Source organism: Notamacropus eugenii, chromosome 5 (assembly GCF_028372415.1).
Source record: "Notamacropus eugenii isolate mMacEug1 chromosome 5, mMacEug1.pri_v2, whole genome shotgun sequence".
Lineage (NCBI taxonomy): Eukaryota > Metazoa > Chordata > Mammalia > Diprotodontia > Macropodidae > Notamacropus > Notamacropus eugenii.
Window position 1 is genome coordinate 186,238,886 of NC_092876.1, and position 22,581 is coordinate 186,261,466.

At 37.7% G+C, this 22,581-nt stretch overlaps 1 protein-coding gene across 2 annotated transcripts in view; it reads left to right on the forward strand.

Annotated features, from left to right (window-relative positions):
- The first annotated feature begins 5,094 nt into the window (after window positions 1-5,094).
- RNF17 (ring finger protein 17) overlaps window positions 5,095-22,581 on the forward strand; it is a 110,760-nt gene continuing 93,273 nt past the window's right edge. Inside the window, exons 1-5 of one of the 2 annotated variants that reach the window (XM_072611657.1) lie at window positions 5,095-5,413; window positions 7,654-7,751; window positions 13,860-13,951; window positions 20,190-20,298; window positions 21,166-21,246. In XM_072611657.1, the coding sequence (XP_072467758.1) occupies window positions 5,224-5,413; window positions 7,654-7,751; window positions 13,860-13,951; window positions 20,190-20,298; window positions 21,166-21,246 (570 nt within the window). In that variant the 5' untranslated portion in view covers window positions 5,095-5,223. The remainder of the gene's footprint in view (window positions 5,414-7,653; window positions 7,752-13,859; window positions 13,952-20,189; window positions 20,299-21,165; window positions 21,247-22,581) is intronic. The other variant, XM_072611658.1, reaches the window with a different exon arrangement.

Consider the following 22,581-nt stretch of genomic DNA (forward strand, 5'->3'; position numbering starts at 1 on the left):
ACTTCAGGGAGGCCTGCAAGGACTTATATGATCTGATGCTGAGCGAAAGGAGCAGAACCAGGAGAACTCTGTGCACAGTAACGACCACAGTGTGCGAGAGTTTTTTCTGGTAGACTTGGAACTTCATAATAATGCAAAAACTTAAAAAAAAAAAATTCTCAATGGTCTTCTAAATCAAAATGCCTTCCACACTCAAGAGAAAGAACTATGGAATTCATTCACAGAATGTAGCAGATCATGTTTGTGTGTGTGTATGTGTATTATGTTTTGATTTGTTATATGATTTCTTCCATTTATTTTAGTTCATCTACATAACATGACTATAGTGAAAACGTATTCAATAGGAAAGTATATGTAGATCCTATATAGAATTGTATGCCATCTTGGGGAGGGAGGGGGCTGGTGGGAGGTAGGTGTGGGGGGGTAAAAATCTAAGTTTTATGGTAGTGATTGTAGAACATTAAAAAAAATAAAATAAAATAATAAAATAAAATAAAGGGATTGGTGTAAGGTGGCAACTCTGTTCTGCCCTAATTACGCTAATTATAGGGTGGCACACCCTCTGAGAGAATACTGAGATACCAAAGAAAGAGGGGCTTATGCCAGCTTGGTTATTAATAGGTTTTATTAGAGTCAATTAGGTCAACTGGGGGAGTTTACTCATAAGAAGCCAGTTATCCTGAACAGCAGCAGGACAAATTTACATCTTGAATTCCTGCACCAACTCCAGGCTAGGTCAGTTATTATATAGAAACAGAACAAAGAAGGCCCAAGCTCACATGCAAGTTTTCCCAAGGGATAGTTGAAGCTTCTTTTGCTGTTTCTCTTTACACAAGGTAGTTTACATTTTTCTGTGGAGTCATAGGTCACATCCCCACTCTGGCCTACTCCCCTACAGTTGACTTAAACCTTTAAGTTCTATCTCTTCATAGGGTTTTGGGATCCTATGAAAATTATAGTTGTGTTACTGCAATCTATGATATAGTGGGCAAGTGGTTTAAACTTTCCAGTCTGTTTTCTCATCTATAAAATGAGAGCATTATAGCAGATAACCTCTAAGGTCCATTCTAGTCCTACAAATCCCATCAATGTAGCAAATTTTTAAAAGGTATACATATGTATTCCTTGTAGCCTTTGGCCTGGGCTCACCTGAGTTAGCATTGTGCGATCTGCAAATGAGGGAGATGATAGAAGTTTGCTGTCTCAGAAATGAATCTGCTTACCTTTCTTTTCCAGTAAAGGCAGTGCTGAGTGAATGGGATTAAAGATACTGTAACTCTCCAACCAAGACTCCCAAACCTCAGAGTTTTAGGATATGGAGACTCAGTTCCTAGGAACAGATTTGTGGCTGAAGATAACGTTCACTAAAAAGTTATTCTTGCCCTCTGGGCATCTGCTTAATCTCAAAAATGGTTCCTTAAGAATTAATCATCCCACCTTCCCAACATGGAAAGTCCAGTGATCTATGTCTTAGCTTTGTCTTTACTATGGAGTTAGGGAGAAGTAGCTAGAGATCCAATCCCCAACCTAACCCTGCAGCCCAATATCTGGCATCCCAAACAAGATCCAATCATAGGGTTATGGTGCTATAGGAAAACATGAAATTAATGCTCCCCTGAGATGAAAACTTTGAAATACAAGCCTTTTTGTTGCTGATTCATATGGCACAAGACAGTGGAATAATTAATAATTTTTTCCTGGAGAAAGGAAGTCTAAATGGGTACTATGGGAAACAAAAAAGATAGTGAAGAAATACAAAAATAGAGATTATTACAAATACCTTGGACAAGAAGTCTAATGACCTGGGGAGTGGGGAAACTTGGTATAGCAAAGAGTGCACAAGGTATAGGAGAACTTTGGGGGAATGCCCTTCAGTGGTACAAACAGGAAACCACAGTGACATGTCAGAACAACAAAGAACCTTGACTTAGAATTTTTTTACACAAGCAGAACTAAATGATATGTTTTAAGGAAAGCATGGAAATTTACAGAAAATCATAGGAATACTTTGTAGGGAGGTAGAAAAATTAAAGCTGCTGCTAGGAAACAGAATGGCTTGGGACTCAGTGGAGCTTCAACATGGGGATCCATTCAGGTAATAATAAAATTAATAATAACAACAACATTGATAACACCTAGTTTTATACAGAACCTGTTACACAGAACTAGTATGGGTCAGGCACTGTGCTAATTGCTTTACAATTATTATCTCATTTGATTTTCACAACAGCCCTGTGAGGTCAACACTATTATTATCCCCCATTTTATAGTTGAGGAAACTGAGGTAAACAGAGGTTATGTGACTTGCTCAGGGTTACACAGCTACTAAGTGTCTGAGGTTAGAATTGAACTCAGGTCTTCCCGACTCCAAGCCCAGAGTCTATCCACTGCTTTCAGGCTCAACTGGTGTTCCCTCAAGAGAATTTGAAACAAAATCAATAGCTGTCATAACACCGAATAAGAATGAAGATACCTCTTCAACATGATCCGGCAACAAGGGCCTTTAATAAACCGGAGACAAACATCTCTTACAAAGACAACATCCCTGATTTACAGTTTTATTTTTTGCTACAGGTCAAATATATCTAAGAGGTAGAATTCTTGTTTTAACAGAGGAATTCTATGATAATACCCGTGCCAAGAACTGACCAAAAAGTCTACATGAAAGTTGACTGTGATAGACAAACTCAAAAGCAGGAAGAATTTATAGTCAGACACAACTGAAATGACTCAGCCTCAACAACTATAAAATTCAGAGCCAAATAGGACATCTGATGAGAAAGGCAAAAGAGATTAAAAAAAAAAAAAACCCAATACAAAATTGGCCCATAGCTCAAAGCACTGCTGAAAAGCAACTCTGAGCCTGACTTAGACCTAGGATGGATTTGAAGGTTTCTAGACCACAATTCTTTGGCTCTTGTCCCCACCTAGGGTTTCCTCTAGGGAAATCTATATGTGGCTAATCTTTGCTCTTCCATAGGAGATATTAGATATTTTCCACAGCAAAGAGCACTATCCCATGGGAATATTCAGTTCCCTTGTAAGCAGTTGAAGCTACCAAAGCATGAAATGAAAAACAAATTAGATAATTGGCACAGCAAAGAACACTAAAAAAAACAAACAAACCAACCTCATAGATAATCCAGAACACCTGACCCTCCCATGTACACTCTCTCTTCCAGGAACCTATACTTCTAGAGACTCTGACCCTGAGCTCCCCCATCCTATGTATTTTATTGAAATCTCCCTACCCCCAAGTAAGGAAAGAACTCAGGGCTACCAGAGAGTCAAAAAATCTATATCTATATCCTTCCTCTACTTTCTCTATACTACACAGCGGGATTCAAGTCTTCCCAAATGTAGAGAAAACTAAGGGCCATTAAAGAGTCAGCACCCACCCTTTGGATCTGTAAAATCTCTACGATTGATTCATAGCAGTAGTAAAGGGTCAGATCAAAGTCTGTTTCTCCTGAACAGGTTTCTGTGTCTCTCCACTCTTCAGTTACAGACTCTCCCTTAGTCTTTGGTTCTCAAGTTCCCTTCCCCAACTTCCTTTATACATTTTCACAAACAACTCAGGAATATTCAACATCTCCTCAGCCTTGTATTTCAAAGACATCCACAATTTGGCCTCAACCTATTTCTACAACATTTTCTCTCTCAGTTCTCATCTAGGAGCAACTGATCAGGTCACTGATCCCTAAACATGTCAATTACATTCTCACTTGTGCCAGTTCTAAATAACTTGCTCTCCCATCTCCTTTTATTATATCTGTTTGTCTTTTATTGAAGTACTTCCTAAGTCTCAAACACTGCCTTGAGTCCCAACTGTTTTGTGAAGCTTTCCTTGATGCCAACTGTGGCCAACACATCTCTCCTGAATCAGGAGTTTCATTATTATATTAATTATGTCATATCACATTTATTTATTACTTTATAATATATACTCATATGAATTCACATATTTATATATTATAACCTAATATATGCTCATAAATTTATATTATATTTTTCTATGTAATGATATACAGTATATTTTATAGAATATAAAATAATAACCCATTATTCTAATTAATACATTATTGCATTCCCCAACTCATTTGCCTTTTGGCATACCATAAGATAACATGATTTAGAACTAGAAAGGGCTTAGAGATCATCTAGTATGCTGTCCCCCCTTTTACAGATGAGGAAATGGAGGTCTATAGGGTAACATTACCTGCCAGGATTACCGTGGTAGTTAAGTGGCAGCATTGGGTTTCAACCCAAATCCTGCTTCCTTCAATCACAGAACTGGGTGGGGGGAGGGGAAGATAAACAACGTATATATGACACTACCTTGTTTCCCTATATATGTTTTCTACTCATTTATAACAGATGCTATCATCTTGTACTTTTTGGGGATTTCAACAGGTGTTTTTCACATAATACAATGATTGTTGCGATCAATCAAGCACCGTGCTAGGCTCTGGAGATAAACATAAAGTCCGGCCCTATCCCTATCCACCTGTTTAAAGCTTAGCAGGTGCTCGCATACTGTCTCCCCTATTCGATCCTGAGCTCCGTGGAGAGGGGGGACAATCTTTTGCCTTTCCGTGTGTCCATCCCCAGGGCTTCATCTCTAAGTATATAGAAAAGAAATGCGAGGACACTTCAGAGGAAAGGGTTGAGGGCAGACTTAATGTGGGACTGCGGGTGAGGGAAGCCAGGGCCTGGAAGCGTGGGGACTGCGGAGGGAGAGCGCTGCAGACACCAAGGCCCCCGGCCTTCACGTGTGATCTAGTTAACATTTTTTTTTCATTACCAATACTTTTCTTAGCTCGGCGCTCGGCCAAATCGCTCACGTTTGCATGGCAAAGGTTGCAGAGCACCTTGTGTCACTGGCGACTCAAAACTTGATGGGGAAATCTATAACAGCGGAGAGCCCTAGGCAGGATGTGAAACTTGGTCCTTTCCCTCCAGCCCCTCCACCCCCAGAGTGCACCGCGGCAGGACCAGCTGGGGTCAACGAATGACCTTTGTTCTCCTCATTGCAGCCTCGTGGTGCAGAAGCAGCTCAAGTGAACTTAATAAAGAGAAACAGCTGGGGACAACGACGAATTCCCTTCCGCCTGCCGTGATTGGCTGAACAGAGACCCCTCCCCCTTGCCCTGATTGGCCGGCCGACCGGAGAGACGCACGAGGCCTGCGAGGTTGCACGTGCGGAGGGGCTGGGAGCACAAGATGGCGGCGGCAGTGGCGCCGACGGGAGCTGCGGCGGGTGGCATGGCTGGCGTGGGTTCCTCGACGGCTCGGCTTTCCGCGTCCTCCCCTTCCTCTCCTCCTCACCGTCTTCCTAGGCGGAAGAGCCGGCTCTGGGGCCCGACGGAGGTCCTGTGCAGCGGGTGTGGAAGGAGCTCCGTGGCCGCGGCGGGTAGGGAGTCCTTGGGGCGAGCCCCTGCCCGCAGGCCCTGTGGCCTCGCCGACTCTTGTAGCGGTGTGAGGCAGGGAGGAGGCCGCGGCCCCTCTAGGGGGGGAAGGGGGGGAGGGGAGGGGGCGGGGCGGGGTTGGAGGGTGCCTGGCCTTCTTGGCGACAAGCCCGCCAGTCTTCGTCTCTGGTGGTTTCGTTATCGTTCTGCCTTCCCTCCTCCCCCGTTCCCCCTCCTTCTCTTTTCCATCTCCTTTTCTCTATTTCCCCTCCCATCCTTCCCCCTTGGTCACATCATCCTGGTTTTAAGGTTTAGGTTTTCAGCCTTTTTATCGTACGAAGGGGGAAGCTGAGGTCAAGAGATGACCGAGGCATTCAGGCGCTAAACGGCGGAGTCTGGCTGAGCCCTGAGGGCCCCCGATCCAAAGTCAACGGTCTTGGTCCTGCAAGGCTGCCCTGGGCCCTCTCCGCGGGGACAACACGCCTCCCTTTCTTTTTGTGGGTGACCGTCTCGTTTCCGTGAGATAGTGTCCAGCAGGACGCCACCACGTTGTGAAAACTTGGTTTGGCGAAGATGGTCCTTCTAAAGGAACAATTCTGCATTCGGCGTGGTAGTTTACAGAACCTGTTAATCTGCTTGGGAGACCCGGCCCCCTTCCAATCCCCCAGATTAATGTAGCCATTAGAAAGAGCTCCCCCCCCGCGGTGATTCATGGGTTAAGCGCCTCAGCCATCTTCCTCCTCTGGGGGCCGTGGGGATCCGATGAAAGAAGGAGCCGAAGCGCTCTTGCCAATCTTTTTTGCCGGATCAGGAGAGCATTACACGTTCTCCCGCCGGCCACGTGCGTGTAGCTCGGAATGCTGCTCTAGTACGATGTTGAAGTCAGACCCGAGCCCGCCTTACCACTGTGGTTGGTGACGCGCAGCCGCTTCCAGGTTAAGCAGCATGTCCGAATTCCCATCTGGTGTGTTGTCTCTTGTTGTGCTGGCCTGAGTCAGGGTTCTGCCAGACTCCCCCGGTGCCCCATTTAGTCAGGAGCCTGCTCAGCCTGCGTCCTGGATTTGTTTTGTACTGAATAACAAACAATTGCTGACAGCCAAGCCAGTTCTTGCTCAGTTCTGACTGATGATTTACTCATTTCATTACAGTGGGATAGCCTTTCTTTTCATGTACAGTGTTTTCTGCCAGAATTCAGAAGTTTCTTGGACCGGTTGAGGAAAACTCTGTTTGCCTGTGCAAAAGGCTTGGTTGTATTTTCTGTAGGATGTTGCTTTTGTGGGGCAGGGATATTTTTCAGTTGTTTGTTTTTTAGAAAAGATGGGGGATGTGAGGTAGAGGAGTTTAAGTAAATTAGGCAAGTGACCTGGGTAGGACAAATGGCCAGTTTTGCCTCTGCCATCTTCAGTCAGTAAATTATATTTAGTGTGGCATTTTAAGAAAATTAGAGCTATAAATTTATGCCACAGAATTGCCCCCAGAAATTTAGTAATAACCAGATGTCACTACTTCTGTAGATACTTATATTTGGGAAATTTATTAAGGTGTTTCTCTCCCCATTGGAATCCAAATAAGACTTTAAAAATAAATTTATACAGCTTAAGAAAACTTTTTCGCAGACTTAATGTTAATCTTACTTGCTAAATCATGGAGCTACTGTATACATTTTTTTTCCAGCAGGATACGTAGCTTTCCAGAGCTACCAGTGAGAGGTAGCCATGATTTATTTTAAGTTTTCTTTTCTCTGTTACCTACCGGAAACTCCCCGAAGTTTACTTATATATTTGGCTAGTCATTTCAAATGAGAAAACTGAGACAACCTTGTTGTTATAATAGTTTATAATTTTATTTCCAGTATTTAGGTGTTATGTGCTGCTTTATATTGTTAGGTTTATAACTGTGTCTGAAAATATAAGATTTTATTAGGGTTAGGGTTATAGAGTGAACTTGTGAATTCATTGACATAGGGAATTCCCTCAGTTGTTGGAAGTCTATAACTTAGAGTCTTAGAGTTATTTAGGGTGCTGAGAGGTTAGGTGAGCTCTGGCGTGAGCTGTGTTCACTATACCATACTAGTACCTCTTATCTTTTAAAACTTAGTTTATAAAAAGGCTTGAAATTTTACATTTGATAACTTGCCCAGTGTTTTACACAATAATAGGTGTTTGTTGAGTGCTTATTGAGTAGAAAAACAAAATTAATAAATCATACAAATATGGTTAATTCATAGTAGAATTAATTTTATTAGCAGGTCACCAACGTGAGCTTCAGTGTGGACATGCTTATTGTGAATTGTGCTTGTCAGTAACTGAAGAATATAGCACAGTTGTATGCCCTGATTGTGAGGTAAGGTGTTTTGTTTGTTTTTTGTTCTAAATATCCTAAACCTTTTACAAAGAACATATTTGTTTGTTATCTTAAGTAAAAAGTAAAAGAAAGCAAAATGACATTTAATTGCTATGGATAGGATGGGGAAAGGAACCAAACCTATGATTTTTTCATTGTCATAGGGAAGTTCAGGATGAGGAAACTTTAACCAATCCATGTCAGCAGTACTCACCTAATTGTATACCTTCTCCTCTTTGAGAGCCTAATCTATCCAGATAGTAAAAGAATTTTTTCCCCCAATTATCAAGTATTTTTTCTCCCTACCCACTCATTCCTCTCCATGCTCAGGTGGAAAAATACAGAAGCCTCAACAAATAAGCTTAGTTAAGCAAAATAATTCCCCCCCATTGCCCATGTCCAAAAATGCAGGTCTTATTCTGCATATTAGTTATCACTTCTCTGCCATCAGGTAGACAGCAATCTTCAGTCTTCTAGAATTATAATTAATCATTGTGTTGATCAGATTTCTTAAGTTTTCAAAATTGTTCATTTCACAACATTGTTGTTAGATAAATTTATTTTATAATATGATCTTTTATATCTTAAGTCATATATCAGTTGAAACTTGCCTTGGTATATATGGGGTAAACCTAATTTCTGCCAGACAAGTGATGTCCCTAATAGTCCCTACCCCAGTAACTGGGGTTTATCAGACCCTGGGCTAAAGCACATTTGTTTCTGTATTTTCTGTACCTAATCTGTCCCATTGATGACCTCACTACTTTAAAATCAGTAACAAATTGTTTTTGATTAATGCTTTATAGTATAGTTTGAGATCTGGTATTGATGGCTTTCCCCCTTCATTATTTTCCTTGAGATTTTTGACCTTCTGTTTCTCCAGATGAATTTTGTTATTTTTTCTAGTTCTATAAAGTAATCTTTCGGTAGTTTAGTATAATACTCATTGAATAATTTAATTTGGCTTGTATTGTCATTTTTATTTTATTTTAGCTCAGCCTTTACTGATGAGTAATTACTATTTCTCCAATTATTTCAGACTGTATTTCTGTAAATAGTCTTTAATACTTGTATTGGTATAGTTCCTTGTATGTGTCTTGTTAGATTCCCAAGTATTTTGTACATTCTGGAGGCATTTTAAATTAAATTTCTCTTTCTATCTCTTCCTCTTGGGTTTTGTTGATATATGGAAATGCTGATAATTTGGGGGGGGAGGAGTTTATATTGGATTTTGTTGAAGTTATTTAAATTAATTTTTACTTGACTTCTCTCTAGGCTTCTCTAGATACACCATCACATTTACACAAAAGGACAATTTTGTTTTGTGTTCACCTATGTGTATTCCCTTAATTTCTTTCTCATGTTATTGCCATAGCTTGTGTTTCTAGTACTGTCATAAAGAAGTGGTTACAATGAACATCTTCACTTGTGAACTTTTTAGAAAGTACTTTAGTTTATCTCCATTAAATATAATGTTGGCTGTTGTTTTTAAATATATAGAATGTAGAGAAATAGAAAAAAACTATCTTTTTACCATTTCTTTCAATATAGGTTGGCTTCTCTGCAATTATATGGAATATTTGGATTTAAAATATTTTTAAATCAATATCTTTTGTTTTTCCATTATCCTTTCCCTTCTCAGGGAGCCAACCCATTTAACAAAGGCTTTTGGGGAGGTCGGGAGAATCAGCAAAACTGATAAATGGATTTTTAAAAAATTGTATATACAAAATATTTCACACACACCCACTTACCCACTTACCTTTGCAAAATTGGGGGGAGGTGTCTTTAATTTGGAGCCATGCCTTTTCTTTGTAATTTTGTAACATTCATTTTTATTTTTTTCTTGGTGAAGGATATATGAATTTTTAATAAATCTTGAATCTTCACAGAAGTGACATATTTAAGAAGGTTTTCCCCACCAATTTCACAAGTTATTGGTGATTATAAATACAGAATATTGAAATAGTAATGATAACATTCACTAGATGCAAGGAGTGTGCATCTTGTCCAGAAATATAACTTGAATTTAAGAAATGACATTAACATAATTAAAGATTTCTGTGACCAACCTGTTGCCTTTTCCTGTTTTATATATATAGAAAATGAAATAATTGCTGAACTAGCACATCAGTATATAGAGATGGTAAAAGAAGAAGGTCTCCTTCTTTGGGTAGGTCCTCTGTGAAAGACTTAAGGTCAAAATGGGGAAGAATCATATCAGATAAAGAACTCTAAAGGGGTTTGCCTCTTTATCAGTGGAATGAACACTCATCAGTGAAATGACAACCAAAATACCAGATTCACCTGTTACTTCAAATGAAGGCAGAAGGGTATATGTTACAAGCTCTTCCTTGCTATAAAATAATGCTTAAAATTACATAACTTAAGTGTTGATGCTTTCAAGATCTTGTTTGAGTTGTGAGCTGAGCATCATGTAACTCTTTTCTATACCTTTTCTCTCCTTGTTTCTTTGCTTTTTTCTTTCCTTATCGTGATTTTCCTTGTCTCTTCATAATCTTAGTCAAACAATATCATTCAAATTCCTGTCCTCACAAACACTTTTACACTAAAGAATTTTTTCTTCCCTTTCTTATGGTATGTTTTGGAAAGCACAGACATCCAGGGATCGTCCAAGAGACATCCAGGGATAAAAACAATGATTGGAAGTAAAATCAAACTTGAAGAAAAAAGACAATCCTAAGGCTAAAAACAAAGGCAGTGCAATAATATGGAAATATATCAACCTTTGCACAAGTGAACAAAGCAGTTGATAAAAGTTTCTCATCTGTTTCTTTTGGAAAATATTGAGGGAGAACATACAGCACATCTATGTGATACTACAGTTAAAAACATTTTTAACTAGCTGAATGGTTGGACCCAAAGTACAGTTATTAATAGTTTGTTATCAACTTGGAACAAGGTGGAGTGGCCTTGGACCTGGGCTTGACCCTGCCATTGATCAGTGATTCAAATAAAGGTATACATAAGGCATGCTTATTCAGTTTGCAGATGATACAAAGCTGGGGGAATATAGCTAAGACATTGGATGATAGGATCCTAAAAATCTTGAGAAACTGACATTGGACTGAATTTAATAAGATAAAATGTATATGTCAAGTTGGATTTTGCACTTGAGTTCAGATAACATCTGGTATTCATGTTGCACTTAAAGGTTTTCCAAGTGCTTTATGTATGGTCATCTCATTTGATCATGTTAATGAATACAAGGTAGTAGAAGACTAGATAGTACTCACTTCGAAAAAGGTCTCGGAATTTTATAAACTTGATGAGTCCACGTCATTGATGAGTGGCAGCTCAGATTGCAGATATAATCTTAGGTTATGTTTACAAGTATACCTTTTAGGAATAAAGATATCTAGCCTAGTAATAAGGCATTACTTCGAGTGTCTTAGTTCAGAGTGGCTGGAGGGAGGAGGGGGGAGGACCACAGGTAGGATGGTGAAGAGTCTTTTGTTAGATTCTGTCAGAGGAATAGGAGTAGCTTGTAGAAGAGAAGACTTACAGAAGCACAATAGATATCATGGAGTATTTATTTATTCTGCTTGGTCCCAGAACGCAGAACTAAGAGTAGTGGGTGGAAGTTACAAAGAGACTGATATTTTTTTAATTTAAATTTTTAAAAATTTCTCAACTTAAAAAAGACAACTAAATCATCAGCATTTCCACATATATAGTGGAACAGAAAAGGTGATACTACTTGAAATTGCAAGTCTCTTCTGTACTGTTTATGAGTCTATTCTGTATAGCTTGCTTTTCTTTTTGAACTAAATATCGTAAGTATAAATTTCAAAGCTAATCTTTGATTCTTTATAGCTTTCCTTTTGTTGTCTTCTATGCATTCTTTTTAAAAATGGCTTCAATGACCCTTTTTCCTTCTTTTTTTGGGGGGCTATCCTAGTGTTCTCTTCACCCCTCACATTCGGAGGCAAAACTCTTATAACATGCCTAGTTAAACAAAGCACATTCCCACATTTGCTGTGTTCTAAAGTATAACTCTTCTTTCTGTCAAGTCCATCACTTTTAGGAAGTGGGTAGCATTTTGAGTTTTTGGTCATCTGAAATCATAGTTGCAAGTTTCTACAATGAGCAGAATTTAAGTCTTTGAGATTTTTTTTTTTGTTTTTACAATATTATTGTATAAATTGTTTTCCTAGTTTTTTTTTACTTCACTCTTTCATTTATGCATGCCTTTCCAGGTTTCTCTGAAAGCAGCATCTTTATTTCTTATCAGACAGATCACTGCTAAGTTCAGGGAAACTTCCTCTCTAGAAAATAGGGCAAGTCAAGAAAACAAGTTCCCTTCACACGGCCATCTTAGATAATCATTGTAAATCAGAACCAAGAGGAAAAGTGTGGCTCCTTAAAAAACAATCTTATGTAAGAAAACTATGAAGAAGATGCTACAGACTCATGGTATGGAACATAGAAGAACTAGACACTCAGCATATCACGACAAACAGTATTAGTTCCATAGATCCTGTGGTGTAATGTTATTTCAGAAATACTTTTCTTTTCCTAAGAGCTGAAAATTTCCACATTCTGAAACATATGAACCATACTTGCTGGAACCTATTGTTTCTAGTTCTTGTATTCTCTTGACTTTTTAAACTGTTGTATCAATTCAACAAATATATGTTGGAGCTGCTGACACAGTGGATAGGAGTCTGAACTTTGTGTCAGCAAGTCTTGAGCTTATATCCATCCTCAGACACTTAATGAGCTGTGTAATCCTGGGCAAGTTAATATCTGTTGGCCTTAGTTTCCTCAACTGTGCCTTGCAGTGTTGAGAGAATTAAATGAGATATTTGTAAAAGCACTTAGCTCAGTATGTGGTACATACAAGGCTTGTATAAATGGTTATTCCCTTCTTTTCCCCTACTAAGTGCCACATTGAATAATAAGAACACAAACCTGGCTTTCTTGGAATTTAGTCTGATAGAGGGAATAACATTAACATATGAAATATCTGCAAAGTATTTACTAGGGAGTAGAGAGCCATGGCAAGTGAGGACGTCCAAATAGACCTCACCTAGGAAGTCGCTTGTGAGCTGATCTTTGAAAGTAGTTAAGGCTTTTATAAGACTAAAGAGCGGAGGTTGTGCATTCCAGGCGTGGAGGAGAGCCTGTGCAAAAGCACAGAAATGAACATGGTATCATGGACAGGGAAGAACAAATAGGTCAGTTTGACTGGAATATAAAGAAGTTGATTAGTCTTATGCCTGGAAAGGCATGCTGAATCCAGCTTGTCTACAGCTTTAAATGTTAAAAAGGAGTTTACATTTGATGTGAGAGCTAATAGAAAGATGCTGGAATTGATAAGAATACAGTATTATAGATCTTAGCATATAGTTATTTGTGCTTCTTTCATGCCTTTTTTGTTTTCTAGGAATTGTTCTTTAAGTAGCTGAAATGTTGTATAAAACATTTCTTTAATCTGCATAGTCATTTGTAAAGGAAATTTGCAGTTACTTTGAAACTGATATAGTAAGCTTTCTCTAGAACCATGGCAATTTTTTTGTGTTAATAATATCTGAATATGGCACATAAGCTTTGCAAAATATTATGCAGATTTTGTCTCATTCAATCATTATAGTAATCCTGTAAGACATAGTTCAGGTCTCTACCATTAAAAAAAAAAAAAAATGAAACTGGAGCTTAGATTTGTCCAAGGTCACACACACAGAGTAAACACTGTAGACAGGAAGGACTTAGGTTCTAAGTCCATCACTGAGTATATTATATTTTCTATCTTATTTTGTCTCCATATTTCTTTGATTTTCATTCTTCTTATAGTCTATATCTTTCAGATCAGCATTTGGGGGTTTAGTCTGTGTGTTAAATGACAGAGGGAGCACTATTTTATACAAATTCACTATATTCGAATTCTTTGAAAATTGTAGACATGTACTATTACATATTCCATGCAATTTCAATCTTGGATTCAGTATTGTAAATTATTTTTACTTTCTGATTTCTATTCTGTAATCTCATTTAGAAATGAAAATTTATTGTGTGATATTTGATATTAAAGAGGAAAGAGTATTTACTGCTACTGAAAGCTACATTTTTTTTCCTTTTTAAAAGGTGGTTACAACTATAAATAGAAGACAGAGATGCTATCCTTTAGATGGATATGTTGAAGAAGATGCTTATGAAGAAAAGTTTCATCCTAAAAAGTATGTTTTGAAGGTGTTCAAAATTCTCAAATGGGCTATATGAGCACTTGAGTTTAGAAAGCTAAAATTCCTTTTAAAAAATAATTAGGCTCTATAGAGTTAGTTAGAATTGGGAACAAAAAAAGCATGGAGATGGGAGAAGAGAAGGAAAAGAGTGGGAGATGACTTGAACATAGTATTATAAGCATTGTTATATGTATGAGAGGAAGAAGAGTGACCTAGAACACAACTGCATTAGAACCCAACTAGATGCATACCATGTTTGCTGCTTTGTTGATTATCATGTTTATGCCTGTTTTCGGTGATCGTTTTCTGATTTCGGTAGAATTTAGTTTTCTTGAAGTTTTTCCATTTTAAGTACCTCAGAAGAGCAACCTGCAGAAGTTTCTCCATCATTCTTCCTTCAAGCCTACTATAATACCTTACATTTCTATAAAACCTTTAACTCTACTTTTCTTTTTTTAATTATTATTAGCTCTTTTAGAAGTTACAGAAATGGAAAATGTGAGGAGGTAGAATCCACAATGAGTCTGGAAGGATAGGTCAGAATTGAACTGGCAGATTTGTGAAGAAAAGGCATTTTCAGGACCAGGGAACATTATTACAACCCCAGTAGAAAATGAGTCCACATTTCAAAACTAACACTACATTTGGCATGGTTTGCAGATTCTGCTTATTTATGTGGAGATAGGACTGAGACAGCTGACTTTAGCATATTAGAGGTGAATTGTGGTAATGGTGCTCTTTGAAGGTGCCTTTGCAGCCTCTGGTGAGAGTTTTCCAAAGGCTGGTATAAACACATGAAGGAAGCCTCACCCTCTTTTCATATGTGAAAGGCACAAACCGTGAAGCCCTAGAAGGAGGTCCTTAAAACTGGATATTTTAAACCTGTGAAAAACATAACCCCAGCAATCACTTACTAAAATGTCTCCAAATCCAAACTTTGGAGGGAGGGAGAGAATTCATATTCCTGCATGGCAGTTTTGGCTACTAATTATGGGGACCCCGAACTTTTAACTTTTCAAAGCTATATTGTATCTTTTGTGCCATAGTCAAGGATCACTTATAAGGAATTTGCCTCCCTGCTAAACACAATGACATAAAACAATTAAGGAGCAACATAAGATCTTATAATAATAATAGCTCATTTATATGGTTCTTTAAGGTTTGTAAAGTATTTTTTTCTTTTCTTTTTTTTTTTTATTATTTTGTAATGTTTAACAATCACTACCATACAATTGAGATTTTATCCCCCCCACACCTACCTCCCACTACCCCCTCCCTCCCCACGACTGCATACAATTCTGTATTGGTTCTACATATACTTTCCTATTGAGTATATTTTCACTATAGTCATGCTATGTAGTCAGACTAAAATAAATGAAAGAAATCATATAACAAATCAAAACATGATACACAAAAACATACACATACACAAACATGATCTGCTACATTTTGCGAATGACTTCCATATTTCTTTCTCTGAGTGTGGAAGGCATTTTGCCTTGAGAACCACCATTGGGATTTTTTTTTTTTTTTTAAGAAGTTCTTGCGTTATTACGAAATTCCAAGTCTACCAGAAAAAACTCTCGCACACTGTGGTCGTTGCTGTGCACAAAGTTCTCCTGGTTCTGCTCCTTTCACTCAGCATCAGGTCACGTAAGTCCTTCCAGGCCTCTCTGAAGTCTTCTTGTTCATCATTTCTTATGGCACAATAGTACTCCATTACATTCATATACCATAATTTATTCAGCCATTCCCCAATTGATGGACATCCCCTTGACTTCCAGTTTTTGGCAACTACAAAAAGTGCTGCTGTAAATATTTTTGTACATGTGGGGCCCTTTCCCATTTTTATGATCTCTTGGGGATACAGTCCTAGTAGCGATATTGCTGGGTCAAAGGGTATGCACATTTTTGTAGCCCTTTGGGCATAGTTCTAAATTGCTCTCCAGAATGGTTGGATGCGCTCGCAGCTCCACCAACAATGAATTAGTGTTCCAACTCTCCCACATCCTCTCCAGCATTTATCATTTTCTTGTTCTGTCATGTTTGCCAATCTTATAGGTGTGATGTGGTACCTCAGAGTTGTTTTGATTTGCATCTCTCTAATCAATAGTGATTTAGAGCATTTTTTCATATGATTATAGATATCTTTAATTTCTTCCTCTGAAAATTGCCTATTCATATCCTTTGACCATTTATCAATTGGGGAAGTAAAGTATTTTTTATCTTCAATTTCCTCCTTATAATAACCCTGGAGGTAGCTATTATATCCATTTTATAAATCAGGAACCTGGGACTCTGGTGATCCAGGGCCATAGGGCTAGTTTGTTTTCAAGACGTATTTCAAACCTAGGTCTTACTGACTTCTAATCAAGCACTATAGCCTCTATGCCATACTGTCTCTCAGTTAAGTACCTGAATAAATGGTATGGAGAATGTGCTGGACAACAACAGAATAGAGATGAATGTAAGCTAGCAACATGGGTAGAATTTTGATGGGCAAAGGCAGTGAAAAGCCAGGGATGACAGCTTTAAGGAAGTAATGACCACAGGTGCCTTGAATGAAGTTAGACTAGTAGACATTAGATTATCTAACGATTGGTATTTTTGACCAGTTGGGAAGCTGGCAACAGTGATGTAGGCATGTGATATTGGCCTGAATCTTGGTGATAGTAATGGGGATCAATGTAACAAGTATATATAGAGGGAAAAATATTAGCAGGACTTGGCAATTCACTGGAATGGGGGAGGTAGGAAGGAGAAAAGAGTCTAAAGATATTTTAGATTTTAAGTATGGTAAACTAGATTTGTGGTGTCAAACTCCTAAATGGTGTTTTCTAATAGTGTCAGAAATAGGGATTGGACAAACATGAATTTAGTTCTGGATGTGTTGAGTTGGGAGGTGCTACTAGGCACCACCCAGTTAGAGATATCCAGCAGACTGTTAAAAATGTGAATCTGGAACTTGACAGAAAGGCCAGAGAAATCTTTAGATTTGAGGATCATTCACATACCACTGATATTTGAAGCCATGGGTATAAGAAATAAGCTAATCAGGGAGAAAGTATATAGAAAAAATAGTTAAGGATAGACCTAGGAAAATCCTTACTTTTAAAGAAGAGCTCATAAAGAAAATTACAGTTACAGAAGTAGGAAAGAAAAGAAATAGAATATAGAATTATAGAATCTAAGAGAATGGAGTGTTTGGACAAGATCTTTGAGGTTCCTTTCACCTCTAAATCTGTGATCTTGTAGGAAGAGAGAGTTTGAAGGAATCATTATGTGTAGCAGGTTAATTTTTCAGAGAAGTTGAGAATGAACAGTAGGATAAATCATTAAGAATTTCTTAAGGGTTTCTTTTGTTCTAGACACTGCACTACGCCCTGGGGATACAAAAGCAAAACGAAAGTCCCTGCCTTCAAGAAATGTGTTGTATCAGGGGACCACATATTTTGGACTGTTAGGGAGGAACGTTAAAGGCCATTCATTCCAGCGCTTTTTGTTTAACACATGAAACTGAGACCCACAAAAAGGTTTAATGACTTTACCAAGGTCATAAAGTAGTAAGTGGCAGAACTGATATTTAAACACAGGGGGCTGTTGACTCCAAACCTAAGGCTCTTGTCCTCTGCACCATAAGGCTAGATTTGGTAGTTTTACAAGAATAGTTATGTCAGAACTTAGATTCTAAGGTATTAGGGAATGAATTGATGATAAAGTAGAGATGGTAAATTCTAGTTGGAAAAGTATGAAAATAGAAAGGTGAAATGAAATGAGAGTTGTGTTTTTGTCTCTATTATAAGCTTCACTCACATGTTGCCATTTGTCTTTTGGTTATTTCAGACTAGCTATCCTGGGTACATCTCAAACTCAGTATGTCCAAAATAAAACTTCTTATCTTCTCCCCAAAACTTTACCCTTTTTTGCAAACTATTCCATTTCTGCCAAAGACTGAATCACCATTCTTTTAATCTTCTAGGCTTGTAATTTTGGCGTGATTCTGGGCCCCTCACTCCACGTTTTCAGTCATTTGTCAAATATTTCCATTTCTACCTCCATAGCATCTCTTATATCCAACCCCTTCTTTCTATGAACAGTTTCTACCTTAGTTGAGGCCCTCATCACCCCTTGCCTTGAGGTTGACTGTATCAGCTGCAATGATTTTTCTTTTTTTTTCCTCCTACACCCTTTCCTCTGCATCATTCAGTTTCCACTGGGAAAATTAGAATAACTACTGAAGCTAAAACTTTGGGGTTCAGTTTAGCTAATATGTTGATGCCTATCCAACCCTGACATTCTTTTTTTAAATTTTTAAAATTAATTTATTTTAAGTTTTCAGCATTCATTTCCACAAAATTTTGAGTTCCAAGTTTTCTCCTCATCTCTCCCCTCCTCCCACCCCAAAACCCCATGTATTCTAATTACCTCTACCATCAATCTGCCCTCCCTTCTAACATCTCTCTCTTCCCTTATCCCCATCTTCTCTTTTGTACGGTAGGGCAAGATAAATTTCTGTACTCCATTACTTGTATTTCTTATTTCCCAGTTGTATGTAAGAACAATACTCAGCAGTTCTTCCTAAAACTTTGAGTTCCATCTTCTCTTCCTTCCTCCCTCCCCACCCATCCCCATTGGTAAGGCAAGCAATTCAATATAGGCTATATATGTGTAGTTTTGCAAATGACTTCCATAATAGTCACGTTGTGTAAGATTAACTATATTTCCCTCCATCTTATCCTTCCCCCCATTTCTTCTCTTCTCTATTTCCCCAAGAGTGTTGACTTCTAATTGCTCCCTCCTCCTATTGCCCTCCCTTCCATCATCCCCCCCCACCCTGCTTATCCCCATGTCCCCCACTTTCCTGTATTGTAAGATAGGTTTTCATACCAAAATGAGTGTGCATTTTATTCCTTCTTTGAGTCAAATGTGATGAGAGTAAGCTTCACATTTTCCCTCTCACCTCCCCCCTTTTTCCTTCCGTTGAAAAGTCTTTTTTTGCCTCTTTTATGAGAGATAATTTGCCCTATTCCATTTCTCCCTTTCGCCTCCCAATATATTCCTCTCTCACCCCTTAATTTTATTTTTTTTAGATATGATCCCTTCCTATTCAACTCACCCTGTGCCCTCTGTCTCTCTCTGTGAGGGTGTGTGCATGTGCGCGCGCGCATGTGTGTTATCCCACCAACTACCCAGATACTGAAAAAAGTTTGAAGAGTTACAAATACTATCTTTCCATGTGGGAATGTAAACAGTTCAACTTTAGTAAGTCCCTTATGATTTCTCTTTCCTGTTTACCTTTTCATGTTTCTTGTGTTTGAAAGTCAAATTCTCTTTTCAGCTCTGGTCTTTTCATCAAGAATATATCATCTTTGAACATTATGGTCCTTTCTATAGAATGTAATTAAGTTTATAGCCAAGATTGACAGAATATCTGTAAATTAGGGAGGAAGTGAAACTAAAAGAAATAAGACCATTTTAAATCAAGTTTGTTATTTTGGTCCTTCTAAAAATTCCTTTATTTTTCTCAGTAATTTTATTTCAGTGGCAGTCTGTACCTGTAAATATCAGAGGCAAGGAGAAGTAATCATCCTTTCTTTTGTTTTTTGCGTCCTTTGCAGTGTAAATGTCTATAACAAAGCAGCTAGTTGGTGCAGTAGATAGAGCCTGAAGTCAGGAAAACCTGAGTTAAAATCCAGACTCAGTCACTAAACAAACCAGTGACCCTGGGCAAGTTACTTTGCCCTCTGTTTGCCTCAGTTTCTTCATCTGTGAAATGAGGATAAAAACCTCGCTTACTTCCTAGCATGTTTGTGAGGATCAAGTGAGATAATATTTGTAAAAACCACTTAGCTCAGTGCCTAACACGTGCTGTGACCTATGTAAATGCTTATTCCCTTCATTTTCACTTCCTGTGTCTTATCCATGGTAGACAGTGCTTTTTGAGTTAAACAGTTATCCCATTTTGAATTTTTTCCAGTTTCAATAGAAACTTGATATAACAAAATGAAATCCTTACGTAGAGAGAGAATTTAGTTTATCTCATGTTCTTATCTTCAGTTAGCACAATTGAAAATCAGTTATACATATCCTTACAAGCCACACTAGAGATTGTTTAAAATGAAAAATGTAGAAATCAGTGAGCAGAATCTTAGAAGCTTGAAATTGTCATTGTTTTAAAGGAATATTGGTTTATATACATATGTTAATAAATTTCTTACTATGCCCTTTTCAGGATAAGGAATTGCTCTCAGGATTTAAAGAAAACCATTGGTCAGCAGATTGATTTAGAAAATTCATCTACTCTACACAGGCCTATTCTGAACCCATCAGCAATTGTGACAGTATGAAAAATATTATTTTCTTAGAATGGATACAGGCAAATGTTTCGATTTCTGATTCTTGGCTTATTTCATCTCTTTAGCTGTGTACTACCTTAGTGGCTTCCATTTTTAAAAAAGTGCTTTTTCTCTTTTCTTAACTGTTTCTCTCCATTCAAGGTTTCCTCCCCCACCTCCCTTTATGGTTTTTTTCTCCACCTCTATCCTGCCTTATTCTTGTTGCCATATCATTTGCTTTTTTAAGGGATTTTTTTTTTAAACTCGACTCTCTCATAACTTTCTTTTTTTCTTCATTTCTCTCTTATTGTCTTCTCTATAGCTCATATAAGCCATGCTTTCCAGAGTGTAGATGTTAAACAGTACAAATTTCTAAAACCCTAAGTAGATTCTTTTCATTCATTATTTTTGTTTTTTTGAAATATCTGCCTCCATTTTTTGGAGGGAAGGATATCTGATTTTAATTCAAATAATCTTAACTCTAATGTAAAGATTTTTTTTTAGAAATAAAATCATTAGCTGTATAATGGATAAGAAGCTTAACTTTTCTAGGCCTCAGTTTTCTGAGGTGTTTGGTCTACATGGTCCTCAAAGTTTTTTCCAACCCTAATCCTGTCATGCTATAAAGTCTGTTTTAGTTTAGTGTTACCAATAACCAACTCCCAAACCCTATTGAGTAATGTTATTATATGTTAGTGTGGAGCAAACTTACTTAGTTTCTCTGTTTCCACATTTTATGATCATATTTTGATATTTGAAATTACTATGTTTTTTTACCCTCTTAAAAAGCAGCAGTTTATAGGTGAATATGAGGTTGTAATATCACGTAATTGTGCTGCTTTTTACTATTAGGGAGTTATTTTTCCCCCTTAGGAAACTAAAACAACACAAGAAATTGATGAAGCTTTGAAGATAGCTGGCTATAATTTTGAACAATTAAGTGCTGCAGAAAAGGTAAGCTAAATGGATGTTGGTTATTGTCCCTGTCATAGAAAGTGTTCTTGGTTTTTATGGATTAAAAAAAGGCATATATTCCCCTCATGCTTCTATTTTGAGGTGCCAGAAATCAGAAGAGAGCTTATGTATTTTCACACGGGCAAACTTCACCTCAGATATTATTAGGTCTTAGCTGAGATTTTGCGTAAGTCAATAGTATCTCTGTGTATGCAATACTTTATAGGAAATATTCCCCCCAGTAACCTGTCAGGCTGGTTAGTAGATTATTACTGATAACCCAGAAAGAAATGAACATGCTTTTTGAGGCTTCCATTTCATAATAATATATAAATATTCTACAAAAATGTTCAGAACTCATACAAAATACTTCATTCTTTGATTTTTGGACATGTGATGAACTTGGGGTATTATTGTAGGAGAGCAGTAACAATTGGAATTTTCTCCACAAATCATGAAACACACCTAATGATTTTGCCTACCATATTGTGATTAGATGCATCATTGCATAGAAGGAATAAATGCTGTTGATGGTAGTATCTGTCAACAGAATCCATCCTTTTCCTGTGAATGCCAGGTAGAAGAAGCAAGCAGAAATAGAAAAGAAGAAATGGAAGGAATAAATAGAGATCAATTGCAATGGTAGTCCTAAGTGCTTATAGGGATGATGAATAGATGAGAAGAGAGCCAGCCAATAACAAATGAAAAAAGGGAAAAATTCTTCACCCTTGGGGATAGAAAGCCTCTGACTTTAACATAGCATCTTTTAAACTAATTTGGACATAGAATTTTTTTGGCTTGGAATTTGCTAATAATGCCCATGAATAAAGGAAATTCTGGTGGAAAATGAAAATTTTAAGCCTCTTATACTGACAATTACTCTCTTTGTAGTTGGTTTTTTTATACATAATTTTATATTTTAAAGGAGAAACTATCACACAGAAGTTCTAGTCACAGTGTGCAGCAGCTTAGGAACCAATACTTTATGAGCGTTACTGCTACACTGGAAGAACATTAGTTAAAGAACAGCTCTTTGATATTAGAGAGAAACAGACAGATTTGTGTTTAGTAAAGATGAAATCCAGCCCTAGATACTATTACCTTAGGCAAGTAACTTAAACTCTACCTCATCTGTAAAATGGGAATAATAAAAGCACTGTTGTGAAGATAAAAAGAGATATTTATAAAGTGCTTTTTTAGCACACTGCCTTGCATTCAATAAGTGCTATGTAAATGTTAGCTACTATTATCATTAGCCACTAAGAGAGTCAGTGGTTCAAGGTAAAGGTTCATAGCTAGGAGAACAGATGTAAACACTAGTAGAACTAGATCTGA